The 15388-nt window shown below is 37.2% G+C and overlaps 1 protein-coding gene across 1 annotated transcript; it reads right to left on the reverse strand.

Annotated features, from left to right (window-relative positions):
* Positions 1-222: 222 nt before the first annotated feature.
* On the reverse strand, positions 223-13291 carry tuft1a (tuftelin 1a). Its single transcript, XM_043260202.1, has 12 exons — positions 13110-13291; positions 7469-7537; positions 6361-6462; positions 6171-6257; positions 6008-6073; positions 5830-5907; positions 4424-4534; positions 3123-3346; positions 2902-3007; positions 2722-2805; positions 1711-1805; positions 223-1592 (listed from the first exon to the last, which is right to left on the reverse strand). Exons 1-12 carry the CDS (start codon positions 13164-13166, stop codon positions 1520-1522), a joined length of 1152 nt encoding a protein of 383 aa, XP_043116137.1. The 5' UTR covers positions 13167-13291; the 3' UTR covers positions 223-1519.
* Positions 13292-15388: the final 2097 nt, after the last annotated feature.

The raw sequence follows: 15388 nt of genomic DNA on the forward strand, positions 1-15388 counted from the left end.
TATTGTAAGCAACCAACAGGCAGTTGTGACCCTCAGCTTGAAGATGAATTATGGGGACAAGTAACGTGAGAAGAATAACATATCCTGGTGGAAATCAGATTCCATGGTAGTACTTCATAAAAATGTTGATAGGATATATGTTTCATTGTTTTTAAGATGCCATAAAACTAACCATAAACCACATTCCTTCACAGACGCAGAAAAGGTAAGACAACAGCAATGTTCATGAAACTAATTTATTTAAATATACAAGATGCCGTTAATTAAAGCGTTGCAAACCACTCGTTTTTACTACAAAAAAATATTATTTAAAAAATAAAAAGATGTTAATATGAAGCTTGTCTAAGAAATTCACATACAGTTAAAAGTTCACACAAAGACAAAATATACACACTATCTACAAAATGTGACGGTGGATAAACATGGTCATGAAATGCATTTTTCAACACAGCCCTGCCCACAAATAAATTAACGAAGCATAAATAATCTCTGCTCTGGTATTAATGGTTCACATGACATTACTTTGAGGAGGGCAGGTGCTCCGGCCAATCACATCACTTCTCAAGCTAGATGTTATAAAAGCAGTTTACTGAATGTTGTAAATATCTAACTGAGTAACCGTAGATTGTACTGCAGCGGCGGCTGGACTGGATGACAGAGGTCACACTGTGCCCTACTGGTCTGAACTGGTGTGGCTCACTGGAGGACAAGTGTTACATTCTTTCAAACTTATGAAACACTCACAAGGCGTCTTTGTTTTTCATAGAAGGTGAGTCACTGGATTCTCCCTGCTGTGTCTCTTTGGTCGAGAAAAGCGTGTAGAGCAAAAATAAATACTTGTTGCAGTTTTTGTTTCAGGATGAACTTGACTCACCGTCTACCCTAAAGTTCTTTCAGGACCATCGGTTATCGGCTGAATGATTGCAAAAATAGCCACAACAGCACGGAACGTATTTCCTGCCTTTACAGATAGATACAATAATAATACAAAAATCCTTCATTGCTTCTTTTAAAACAATTCTTCCCATCCGTTGTACAACACTAAATACAACAGATTTTCACCTGTGATTTCTGTGAACTCAAAAGCCCACTGAAGTTTAGCCGAGCTAATACCGAAGGAGATTACGAGAGATAAGGAGAGCTCAATGAGGGTGTTTAGCAATACAATCTGTCTATCTATTAACGTTGAGTGAAAGACATCGTCTTCAGAGGGCCAGCCTCAGATAAATACCACAACCCATCTAGAAGCCCTTCACAATTCTGCAAACGCAAAGATGAGTTCTTCATTTGTCTTCATATTAATGGATATGTTCTCTTTAACAGTTCCTGTTCTGTCAAATCTAAATGGATAATTCATAGCTAGATTGTGTAGTAATGGCGATAACAGTAACTCGGCACTGTTAGTAATCTTGCAGAAAAGGCCTTTAGACATTAAAGCAATGGCATGTAATTTGGTGAAGGTCTTTGATGGTTATGTCGCTATTATTCTTCTTCACTGTGGGTGTTGCTGTGGTAATGTTCATGATTTAATTTCAATGACCTTGATGAAGGGCAGGTTCTTGTTGGTCTGGGTGGATGGTCTCAGTGGTTTGCTGCGGAGAAGACACATGGATTTGAATGTGTGGGCTTCTATGTCCGCTATCAAGCGTACGTGACTATTTGCATAAAAAGAATTTGCATGTAGATATCGGGATCGTTTGCATGTCCTACCTGTACACGATCTGAGCATTGCCTTCTGATGGCAGGTATGAGTTTGACCTTTGACTCCCCAGGTAGTAATCCATCTGATCACGCATCTGTTTGTTCTATAAGAAAAACACATTGAGGTCAGACGCCAGGAAACATTCATGAGATTAAAGGGTGGGTTTAGTAATTGCTTTTGAGGTCTGGTAAAATTAATTTTATTAAAAAAAAAAAAAAAACATTTGTGTGCATTTTCACGAAATTACGAAAAGAGAGAAGAATTAAGAAGAACCAAGGCTAGGAACCAAGAACTGATTCTTTTTCAGAACTGGTTTAAACTATCAAATCTAAATGAGTCAAATCAGTTTGTTCCTTTTAGTGAACCAAACAAAGCACAAGTGTAGTCTAATTCCTGAATAAATGACTCTAAAGAATCAGTTATTTTTTGGTGGCCTACACTGGTATTATCACCAAGACAAATGGTCTTAAGTGAGTTAGTGTGTCAGTAGGAAATATCGGTTTACATTTCCAAACATTCATTCTGTGGTTAATTATAATCCAGTGAGATTTATGTTTGCACAAGGAGTGTGACGACGGCTAGTGCTCCACACAGAGATCTGATCTCATCATCATCCAGTCTGACTGGAACCACACGAAGAAACTGAACAACTGTGCCTACATCTCCAAGATGATTCAGGAAACCTTTGCAGGTAGGTTTCTTGAAGGACCTTGGAGACATTTGTAAATAGAAATAACTGACTTGAAATCAATTTTAGCTGCTTTAAAATTTCATGTTAAATTCAATGTTACTTTCCATTCTTAAAACCGCTTGTCAATTTTACAAATAATTATATAGTAAATATAATATACTGGAGTGTACAGAAATATCCGAGTGAATGCTGTGAAAAGCCACATCTTTCAAAAAAATCTTTTCTCAAAGTAAAGTACTGCAGTCAATGAGTCATTCATTAGATCTGATCTGAATTGTTAGGGGTTGTGAATCCTCTCTAGATGTTTGTTTAAATCCCGTGGACTGACCTCTGCCTCCAACATGGCCACCTTTTCCTCCAGCTCTCTGATCACTCGGTCTCTCTCCTGAATCACCATGCGTGAGTTCTGAAGCTAGACGACACACGGATGGAAATCCAGAGTTAGCAAGTGAACCAAACAAGACAAAATTTGGTACGAGAGTCTGTGTTTGTGTGCACACACATGTACCTGTTCAATCATTTGCCGTAGCTTTCTCTGTTGACTCTTGAGCATGTCATCCAAATGGTGAATCTTTTCTTTCAGAATGGCATTTTCCTTTTCCAGATCTTCTAACCTGTTAAACGATTAAGCAACTGTTTATAGCTACACCCAAATGATGCTTAAAGTTGCAAAAGGCAACATAACACGACCGAATCAGTATGATGATATACATGTATGAAGTCCCTTACCTCTCCCTCCCCGCATGGCCCTCCTCCCTCAGTTCACGCAGCTGCAGGAGCTCGGCTTCTTTGGTCATGAGCTGGTCTCTGAGGGTGGAGCTCTCCTGCTCCATGCCGCCCATGAGACGTCGCAGGTCCTCGATCTGCTGATCCTGCTGCTCTTTGCTCTGCTGAACCCTCTTCAGATACTCGCTCTGCTCAGATAACTGCTGCTTATACTGCTCGGCCTCCACCTACAACATGAACAACAGAAATAATTCAATCGCAAGGCACGAAAGGCATGTTTATGTTAACTATTACACAGCTTTCTGTGATTAAACATTTTTATACAAAGAGCATTAAAATGTACTGTTCACTGTAAAAATCTCTAAAGTTAAGCTTCAGCAGGTTTGAGTTTTCTCAACTTCTCAAAAAAACTTTCTCAAAATCTGCTGAAGCTGGTTGCCTTAAACTTTTAGGCTTTCTCAACTTTTGTTTTTTTTAATGTGTTGGCCCTGATAAACGGTCTCATAATTGTTAATAAAACACCTAACATTTACCTCACAAAAGATCTACAGTGTACATAAGTCACAGCCTAAAATACTCTTTAATTGCTAACATAGTACATGTATTATTAAATATATGTCCTCCTTAAATATTTACACTAATGTACACTCAAATATTATCACTAATATCTTATTTAATGCACTGCATATGTTGTTTTAATGACTTAGCCCAATTAATTAAAGCATTATTATTTTTAGTGCTTTGAATTCTAAATTTTTTTTTAAACAGATTAAGTTTGTTTATTAAATAAAATGATTAATTTGTTTAAAATGATTCATTCATGTATTTGTTTTGTTAGCAGTCATTATAAGCAACATTTCGGAAAAGAAAAAAGAGAGAAGCACAAGTAAACAACTTCAGGATAATACAAGATCCCGACCATATAATTTAAAACAATTTGTTGCAACACATTTGTACAGCAAAGACAGTTTCAGGAAGTTGAAAACGATTAAACATTTCAAGCTGTTTAATTTTAATCATATCATTTTGACATCAGCTGTTTGCTTAACAGTGAAATCGTTGACGTCTGAGACACGAGCAGTAGCTGATTATGAAAGTGCACATCATCCTGGAAGAATGCGCGCTCTCACCCCTGCACACGCTGTTCTTTCCCAACCTGGATCTGACCCAGTTGGCCGGCGGGAATGTCTGGCACTGCTTTAACACGGCTCACCTCTCACAAAGCTTCCTTTGAGTGCTCTCATTAGGATCCTTATATGTTAAGAAAGAAACGGATGACAGAAAGTGCATGTTAAGTGACTGACCAGGAGTTTTTCTCTCTCCTCCTGGTGTTTTCTCTCTGCCTCTTGGAGCTGAGCATACAGTCGTTTACTGGCCTCCCTCATCTTCTCTTTTTCCTGCTCATCCATGCTTTCCTGAGAGAGAACACAGTGACAAAACCTTACACGAAGAATCTGGAATTTGTTCGGTTACGGTCATATTTGTGTTCATGTAGTTCTCACGTGTGTTTTCAATTACTTATGGTTTAGGCAATAAAAAAAATGAACCAAGGCACTAGTTACAAATTACGAAATGATAAAAAAATGACAAATAATGTCGATTGAAACGCCCCCATCTCTCCCGGCAGTTATTTATAGACGTGTGTGAGAGCGAGAGTTAGACAGAAAGAGGGAGGGGCCTTCTCTGTGCGTGCGTCAACAGGGTGTGTGTTCTAGCAGTAAAACACTGACGTACGCTGTCATAGCTCAGCTTTTCCACCCGTTCTCCTGCTCTAACCAGAAGCACACATCCCGTTGGGAGGTTAATCCACACTATTCAACGCGAAAAAGAATGTGCTGCCTCCACCATTTACTTTCACCAAGCAACAAAAGCTAAGAATCTGAAGAATGCGAGAAACGTTAAAACCTGTTGAACAAATACTGTCGATTATAAAGAGCCACAATTATTGCAGGTGGCTCAACGTGTTCCCTGAGCTGTGGGTTTTTGTGTGGTTTCCTGGGTGATTAATTCCTATCTCCTGGATGACATAAATATTCATGGGTGTTTACCGCTGCGGGTTTGTTTATGTGTTGTGTGCTAACAGATTCTTGAGATTTGTAACGTAGGTGTGAATAAATAATTATCTAATTAACACCCAAGGGATACACATTTTTTTTTACGCCGTATATTATATAACATGCTGGTCATTTCAAACAGACTGAAGTGCTCTTTACTTTTTGAATGGCCCATAAATCATAAGGCTTACTTTAAATGTAATAATCTCAGTAGGATTGTGTGAGGAGTAAGTTTATGTTTAGGGGGAACAGAAAATATCTTGATTAATGTGAAAATGAGGGATGCACAGATATTAACATTTCGGGTGATATCAATAATTTAAAGATAATTATTAAATAAAAAAACACTAAAGGCTAAAATCAAAGGTTTTAAATGCTATTTGTAGTTTAAGCATCAAAATATTATAATGTATTGTATGTAATGTAAAATTAGATTCAATTAGATATTGAAAGATTTTATTAAACAGTGTTAAAATTGTTCGCTTTTTTGACATCAAGTGTAATATAAATAACAATAAACAATAAAATCGAAAATCGGTTATCTTATGTTATACTATCAACTAATTTAGGCAAATAAACATAGAATGCTTTTGCAATTGCTTTACATAATAAAGGTATCAATTTATAACCTGCAAGTGTGTGTGCTAATTTCTCACCTGTCTCTCTAAACCATTTAGGGCCTTTGTCAGTGCTGAATGAGTGCCATTAACTTTTCTGGGACCAGATAACACCAGCTGGGGATGAGAAAAATTATTTAATTAACATTTGATGATTAATATCTTAAAAGCAGTATATATGCAAACTGATGTGATGTATATATGCAAATATATGCACCTTATGTTCTGTCCTGTGACTTTTAGCTGCCATCTGCTCTCTGAGGTTTTTCAGACAGTATCTCACCTGCACACAGTATTACATACACTATTAATACACATGCTCTAAAAAACACCTAAACAAATTAAAAGTGGGAAATGATACTGGGGATTTTTGCTCTGACCTCCTGTATTTGTGAAACTTCCTCTGAGAGCATCTTTAGACTCTGTTGATGTCTGGTTTGTGCCTCTTTCCGGTCTTCCAGATAAACCTGACAATTAAACACAAATATTTTAAAAACATTTACTGTAAACATGGACACTGATATCACTTATTTCAACAAATTCCTGAATGAAAGTTAAAGTGAGACCCACCTTGATGACCTCACCCTGGTCCTCAGACTGCTTGATCAGATCAGACTTCAGTGGTTGTCTCTCAAAAGTTGGTTGTACCAAAGCAAAGGCTCTGCCAATTGGCTGGAATTACATGAAAAGTACATGTTAAAAGCCTATTGTATGCATGCTTAAGTGCACATTCACAGCTTGACGAGGAGGACTTCTACCTATCAAAGTAGTACGATGCCATAGCTCTTTAAAATTTACAGAATAATTTTGACAAAATGCAGATAAAATTTGTTTTCATATTTTATATGATTCGTCTACATTTCCAAATAAGAACTGAAGTCATACCGATCCAACTTTCTCAGAATCAACCTTTACATCTGCATCTCTTTGCAGAAAACAAAAGCCCCTTGCTAATATAAATAACTCTGACACACAAAGAGCAGCAGGAAACCCCTTAAGAGCAGATGTGGGAAAAGAGACATGGAAAGTTATGCAATTTCTGGAATCTGAAACAATGAGCCTCTGGTCCTACAAGAACGTCCCCTGGAACACAGCCACATGTTCCTTGTGTTTACAGAGCTTTGGCAGACAGAAAGAGTGATTATTCCACTGAAGTTAATCTGAACTGATTCTCAAGAATCACTGTCACAACATAACCAGAAATAACAAGCCTACAACACACAACTACAAACCCTTAATGCAATACTTTATCAGTGTCAGGTTGGCCATTAACCAGCAGTTAGAAAATAGGTAATAAGTCTTACTTTTCATATTTACATTAGAACAATTTATGACCAGTCTTGATGGAAATTTTTTTTTTATGACTAAGCAGTTTGTGCAGATGGTCACTGATAGAAATAAATATAGAACGAAATATAAATACATACTAAACATATATTTAGGTCATGCTCAATAATACTAACACTGGTATTAAACTAGAACATTCTAGTGTTATTTCAGCTAAAGTATAAAGATCAGAGATTTAATGCAGGAATGGTTTCAAACAAGCACTTTTTCATCCTTCTGAAACCTTCAAACCTGAATATTTTATAGATTCTGAAGTTGAATGTGATATCTGAGCATTTCAAGACTAGATTATCTCTATCTATGTGTAAAATAGAAAGAAACAGACACGTACCTTATCTGTGGGGGGCGGCTGCTGCTGGTTCAGCTCGTGGAGAGTCAGTCTGAGTGTTCTGTGCCCGTTCTGAACAACGACATGAAGAGAAGCACAAATGTGAGCGAGGCATGCAACAAAGAGACCGTTATAGAAAGCAGAAGGGTGGGAGCTGTATGGATGAGGGGAACATGTGGGGAGGAGAAACTGAGTAATGCCCTCTGAGAGAGAGAGAGAGACTGACTGGAGGCCAGTGGCCCATTAAAGTTTGGCAGGAAGGTCTGCGGTTACTCAATGAGAAAGCGAAAGGCATTTACAGTCCAGTTTCTAGGATATACAAAGTCTGATTTGATTTGTTCCTCAGCTTCTGGAAATTCTTGAGCCTTGCAGGCTTCGCCAAAACTTTGTATTTGAATGTAAATTTAAATCGTCACAAAGATGGAGGCGGGACGCCACAAATCTAAACGGAACAATGCATTCCAGCGCAGAACGGAATATCGCCATGACAACCGGGACACCCATCAACAACATAAACTACGTCTGTTGGACACAGGAAGAGACAAAGCAGAGACTATGAAGCTTTGGCAACCACACAAACAGATCAGAGGAACCACTCTTACACAACATAAGATAGCATCCACATGACCAAATTAAGAGAAACTGAACTAAATAACTGTATATGGTATTCAAGAACATAATCTGATTAAATGGGTAAAACAATAAACCAATTAAACCAACCACAGATGGCTGTGTTTGTCAGTGCATAAATCCAGAACATTCTACTGACTCCAAAAGTAGTCTGTGTGAGTCACGGTCTTGAAAGTGAGCATGTGGCAGACAGCATGCACAAAATGTGACATGTTTAGTAAATATGTGTGAGACAGGCCCAGTCCAACTGTGAAAATGTCTCAGGTCATCACTGGGGTGAAGATCAAGTGTCTGAAAAGTCAGAGCAAAGGTGACAGAGGACATTACACGTTCACATGAGACATATTCCAGTCGTGGTGTATTAGATTAGTGGTGATTTATATTTACTGTCATTAGCTATTATTAGGGTGCAAATAATATGGGTATAGAAGCAAAGAGGCCAGTTTAGTGCAAATGACATGGAATATAAAAAGAGACGGTGACATGGACTGTGATAATGAGATATAATGGCAGATAACTGTTACAGTAAAACTGACATCATGGACAAGTAGAGAGGCTGCAGTGATTCGTAAAAATACTGCAAATTATTATCATTACTTACTGCTATATCATCCATGTGAGATAATATAGTAATAGGTAATAATGTGACAGAATATGAGATACCATAAAAGGTAAATTACTACAGCAAATGGCATTATATAACATTATGTGATTAAGAAATCAAGTAAACTTTTAATTCTATGAAAAACAATGAATCATCTGTGGTATCTGCAAAAAAAGATTCCCTATACCACTATATGAGAGATACATGGAGGGTTTAAGATCGAACAATATTCTCAAGATTTAAATTTAAAAGTTTTTTTATTGGTTTGGAGTTAACAAAAGTATTTGGAAGCTACAGTCACAGAATCAACAAATTAAAAACGTATTAATTTCTCTTGAAAGTCTTTATCTCACAATTCTGAATTTATATCTCACAATTCTCACAAGTTTTGCAACTTTTGTCTTGCCGTTCTGTTTAAATCTTTAATAAATGCTTTTGCATAATGCATACACGTGACCTTTGAAATATCCAAAGCCTGTTTTTGCCACAGAATGACAAAAATAAAATTTTGCAATTCTACGAAAAAAGAGCTGTGAGATTTACTTTGATCAGGAGGTGACTTCAGTATAGCTCAGTCAGAGATAAAGCACACAGTGTCTGGCACTGAAGCAGGAGGCTACAACTTTATCAGGCTCTAAACTGAGTCAGCCATCTCAAGGGAACAGGACATCTGCAAATTTGACAGATGTCGATTAAATGTTTTGCAGCTGACAAGTCTTTTCCTCAAAAGAGATCATTAGACAGCATCTGTTGTAATTTCGAGATCAGCCAAATAGTCATGATCATGACAAGATGATGCTATACATTCACCCAACTACCACAGAACAGTCTGTAATCGACGCGTTTCTTCAAAAACATTCCATGTAAAGCTGGAAGTTAGACACGTCATAAAGACGGATTACATCATAAGTCTAGTGATGCAGGTTTGTAAACGCAAGCTGCCCGAGTGGAAAAAAAAAAGACCTATTACTATTGTACCACTTACTAAATCACTAGACAAAACGCAGCCACACCTCAACCCACCTGGCCAAAACAAGACATTTATCATAATCCCATAAACGAGACAAAACAGCAATGTAACCGCAGCAGGAAGACGGACGGACTCAACATAAAGCAGTCAGCATCAACAAAACGACAACCAAACGACTAAAGTTGGTTTAGGACACTAACCAAATTTAAAGTAAATGATTACGCCTTAATGTATTTACCTGAGGAAATCTACAGGTGCTACCGCAGGGAAGTCTTGTGACTGTGTGCGGATTGGGTGTTTCCATAGAAGGCAAAGTAGCATTTAGAGAGTTTAACACCACACCTCTACCCAAGAGAACAAGAAAGACACACAACACACACCTGCAAAATGACACGCACCTAACACAAAACAATTTTCATGCCTGTAATGGGAGAGGATTAAAAAAATCTATTTGGAAAGAAGTTTGTAAGGATTATGCTGGAGGCATCAGAACAGGCTATTCATTAACAACAGAGATTCACATACCAAAACTACATGATAACACAAACGGACACACATAAGCATGCATACAAACATAAAGTCTCTGACTGACAGGCACGATCATTATTCAGAGATTATATAAGAGCTCTGTGAGATTTGCATGTTTTGTGTATCAAGGAAACAGAAAAAAAACTGAGGCGTTGGCACAGGGGCATTAAGAAAACAAACAGACGATTAATAAGAGATGGACGGAGATGGAGCGCAAGGTGTTTGTTCGCTGGAAATCAAACCAGGTCAGGGTGAAACCTGAACGCGGGGGTGAGGTACAAAGCAGAGACGGAATGAGAAGAGCTTCGAGAGAGAGACGGGACAGAGAGAAAGGATGGGTGAAAAAGAGAGGGAACATGGGGGCCATGAGTGGAATGTGTCACTGGATACAGGCCTCTGGCCCTCTAAAAAGAGACAGACAAAAGACTTCGCTAATCACACAAGCGTTTTTTCCCCTCGGTAAGATGTAAAGGTCACGTGAGAAATCTGAATAGCTGCTGGAAACCTGAGACTGGATATAGACAATGGTGACTTTATACAAACACCGAATCTGAGTGCACTGAAACATTGATGATAGTGCCATTAATCATTTTACAGAATGAAAAGAATACGATTTTTTTATATGAAATATTACACTTTTATCTTATGAAATGCCAAAAGTCATTATAGTCCAATCTAAAATTTCTGATCCCACGCTTGACGGTGGAAGCATTATTATCAATATTCAAATAATCCAAAAGCATTTCACTATCAATCATGTGACAAATAAAATTTGAATTTGATTTGATTTGATTTATAATTATATCAATCAATAAATAATTACATTTTCTGACATATACTTTTTTAATTGACAAGCAGTACGTACAGTATGTTATTCAGAAATGTTTTGCATTATCAAAAGTATTTGCATACGGTTGTGATATGTTTTTTTTTAATTTCTTGTATTCTGAGGCCAGGAAAAAGAAAACTATCTTCGAAGGAGATCAAATGAATGGTTGAATGAACAAATTAATAGTTTAGATTAGTAATAAATAAATACATTTAAATTAGCAACAAACAGGTACAAGTTTACATTGTCCTTAATTTTCATTAATGTATATAGAAGCGCTTCAAGCATTGTCGTGACAAGACAAAACACAAAAGTCATTTTCACCGCAGTGTTTTGTGAAACTCTGTCACCTCAAGGCAACACAAGCAAACCAAGCTTTTGCATACTGTACATATTTGTAACTACTGTATTGTTTGTACTATATATTACCCCCTGTTAGTGCCATAGACACACAGAGGGCTAATGAGTGTAACTTGAAGAGAGAGGCAAAATTTGTACTTTCACACAAGCCACATAAAAAGCGAGTAAATTTGAAGTTAAATATTTGTTGTTTGACTCCTAAGCCTATGCCAAAAGCAAAAGTGGCATTGATGAAGGGAGCGGTAATTTAACTAAATAAATAGAGTAGCTGGAGTAGAGGGAAAGTAAATATACTGACACAGCTGGTTGAACAAAGGTTTTAAAAAAAATGTTTTAAAAAAAAGCAGGAACGCCTTACATAACCACTGATCATCCGGTTAATCTAGTAAAAAAAAACAATATAGCTACAAAAAAGCTTTTGTTGGCTTTCACTTCGTATGAAAAAGTGGGAAATGTTTTTATAATCTTCGATTCAATTTCTTGAACCTTGCAGAATAAAAGTGAAGCATAACAGTGTAAAAGTAAAAAAGCGTTAACACTTTATTTTAAGGTTCAGTTCAATCACTGATTATGACTTTTGCATCCCAATAAACTTAAATTTGCTACTTAGTAAGGTAGTTACGTTTTGGTGTGGGGTAGGATTAGGGATGTAGAACATTTGTTAAAAGTTTACTTTCAGAAATCAATCTGTAAGTGGCTCTCTGAAGAATGCATCTCAGATGGTCGTTGACCTTGAGTCCATTAAAGAGCTTCCTGTTGAATGATGTCCTGTTTTCATATTTGCAAATGAAAAACATGCAAAAGCAGTAGCTGCTGAAAAACATACGCCACAATATGGTGCATTATCAAACCGCGCTTTTGAATCAGTCTGAAAGGCCATAGTGTTTAAAAGGAAGGAAACCTTCCACAATCAAGCAAATACTTGAGCCCTGGCTCACTTCCTATACCTTCTTGCCCCCTTTGCGTGTAGAAAGCATTAAATATATATTCTGTGAAGCCATAAAACCAGAAAGGGCACAGGGCTGCCCAGCAACCAGATGGTTAATAATCACCTAACCTGCCATTACACTTTTTAAATACAGTGCTGGTTGAACAGACACGGACACAGCTGCTATTTGGCTTAACTATCCCCTGTGCTGGCACAAATGCCTCTTACAGGTTATTAGGGAAACCAAATATCAAGTAAGTGACATTAAACCAGATTAAGCATCTGTTGTGCATACAGAGAAGGGCACAGAGAGGTAAAAGAAGGTTAGCGCAGCTTGCCACTGTACATACTGTTAATTAATAAAGGGTCACGTTTAAACTGGGATTATTTGTCTTTACAAACTTCATTTTAACTATAAAAATGAATGAATTGATAAACGGAGCACTTAAGTAAGCGAGGAAACACGTATCGCATTTAATATTTTACCAGGAAGATCAAAGTTCGCTTTTATGAGTATGATGAGAAAACGACCCAGAAAACTTTGGCAGCATGTGCTGATATTTAAAAACTAACTATTTTAGTAATGTTTGAATCAGTTTTAATGGCTTGCTCATTCATCCGTATTCATATATAGGCTTGTCTATTATATTCACAATTTTTACGTGTAACTCTGATTCAGACAAAAACCAGGCCCGTGCAAAATTATGCAGACAAATTTAAGTAAAAACAATCACGTTTATCGTTTTTCAAGAGATTGTAAACAATAACTAGCCTGATAAATAAATCGGTACGTACCGTTCTGTCATCCCACCTGACTTCGTCAAACGTGCACATACTCCCCATTCGGTTCATTTTAGCTCGGTGTATAAAAACTCGACAGAGAGTAAATGAAGTGAAATGAGAGGGTGGACGCGAGCTGGTCGTTGCTGTGTGTTGTGTTGTGTTCTGATATCGTCGGTCACGCTGAATAATAAATAAAACCGTTCAGTCAGACACTCCCCCTGCTCTCCCTCCCTCCCTCCCTGTTTCCCGCAGGTTTCACGGGTGAGATCTTGTCGTGTGAGCTCATTGCTTCGGCATCTCTCCCCGTTTGTTTCGCCTCAGCCCGCGGGAACGGCGTCGTGTGGCGTGTTTCACCCGAGCGACGAGATCTCGTTCCACTATCCCGAGGTTACGGAAAATTAAGAAATGCCACGTATCTTTGAACTTTGGTTTCTCGAAAGTCAGTCAGAAGTAGAGTTAGAAGCCAAGAAAGTCGAAGGACATCAGCACAGGCTAAAACTTTAGAATTTTCACAGCTGAATATTAAATAGCCGGATATGTAATAGCAACGACAAATAAATAAATAAATTACTACTACTGTTGCTATTATTGTTGTTGTTATTATTATTATAAACGTAAAAAGCATGAAAATAATGAATCAGTATCCAACTATAATCAATCAGTTAACTATGAATAAACTATGAATATATAGAGAAAAATAAAATCAGACTCAAAATCAAGACTCAAGTGAGTAATCTCCTATGTCACAATCATTGGATGTCTCACTCTGTAATTATTGGATGAACGCTGAAAGTATATATTTAACAAGTTTGCATCATTGTGGTCCGGACCAGATACGGCTAGTATTTAACTAGAAAAGAGCTGGAGTTTGATTTGCAGTTTTAAAGGACAATCATAACCATAAAATAACAGATATGCATCAATGGAAATACTACAGGGAACTGGGAAGGATAACAGGGAATGAGTAATAATAATAAGTTAATGATATTGAAAAACGACAACAACAAAAAATATGCTTCCATTTATATCCCTATATGTCTATATCATTCTTTAAGACATAAATTAATTTATTGCATACATTCTGTTAAGGGATTAAAAAGCATAATAGTAAATAGATGAATAAATCCAAGAGTCATTCTGTACGAAATAGTTGCCGTTTGTGTCTCTTATATGAATATGTGTACCAAAGCATTACACCCTGTCATCAAGTTTACTCTTTTAACGTCACAAACCATTCTAGAAATCAATAAAACTTTGTCACGTTGTTATTCTTTGGGTCAGGTTTTCAAGGACATATGATCACTTGTTTTTAAGAGGATGATTTTCACCGTTGATTTTGTAGTAAACAATAACTAATAAAAGTAGACATTTATCATCATTCTATTGCAAGAAGCGACTTGCAGCATCAAAACCGTCAACCCTGTTATATCTCTTAAGACTTATTCACCCCTGAAAAAGGTGTCCATGCCCCTAATATAATAATATAATAGTAACAGACCTAGCTATGCCAGTTGTGTTTGTATTGTATTTAAATGTAGGTAAAATTTAGTGATAAAAAGCGTTTCTGTTGTAATACTAAGACATTCACGAAAATTCTTATAAACCCAACCCCTCCTTTTAAAAATGGTTTCAGCGATATGTAAATACCAATAGTGCAACAGTTGATATTAAGCAATAATTTTCCACAGATTGGCATGAATCAGTGATACTATACTCTGTGTGTGTCTATAGGGTGTGGATTTTCACTCCAAAAGTTCAGCCTTTAATGGAGTGTTTGCTGTATATACTGTAAGGTAGGCTATGATCTGTTTTGCTGGCAGCACATCAAAAGATGTTGTTACTTGAGTGTGATGACATATTTCTTAAGAAAAAAAATGAAAAATGATCACAAGACATTGATCGATCGGAACGTCACAAGAAGCTATTCAGAAGACATGAACCTAACCCCTGCTTAGAGGTTAAGGGTTTCTGATGAATGTACCGTTCACATGTTTTCAGAGAAGCTTCGGTAAACAAGCTGCTACGCTATTATTAACATTTTAAGCCTTGCATCAGATCAGTTATCAGGTCATCAGCCTGTGTCATGCTATGACCATGCCTCACAAAACAAATCAGTCACAGCCTGTCAGCTATGAAAGAAAAAAAATGGCTTATAGTTGCTTTGGCCATCTTTGTAGAGAATTGAAGATTTTAAAGCTGCGTGACAACGTGTTAGTTTCACATTACAGGATTAAAAAACAATGAAAACATAGCATTGCAAACAGCATCAGCGAGTGTCACTCAGAACTCAG

This window comes from Puntigrus tetrazona, chromosome 16 (genome assembly GCF_018831695.1).
Source record: "Puntigrus tetrazona isolate hp1 chromosome 16, ASM1883169v1, whole genome shotgun sequence".
Taxonomy (NCBI): domain Eukaryota; kingdom Metazoa; phylum Chordata; class Actinopteri; order Cypriniformes; family Cyprinidae; genus Puntigrus; species Puntigrus tetrazona.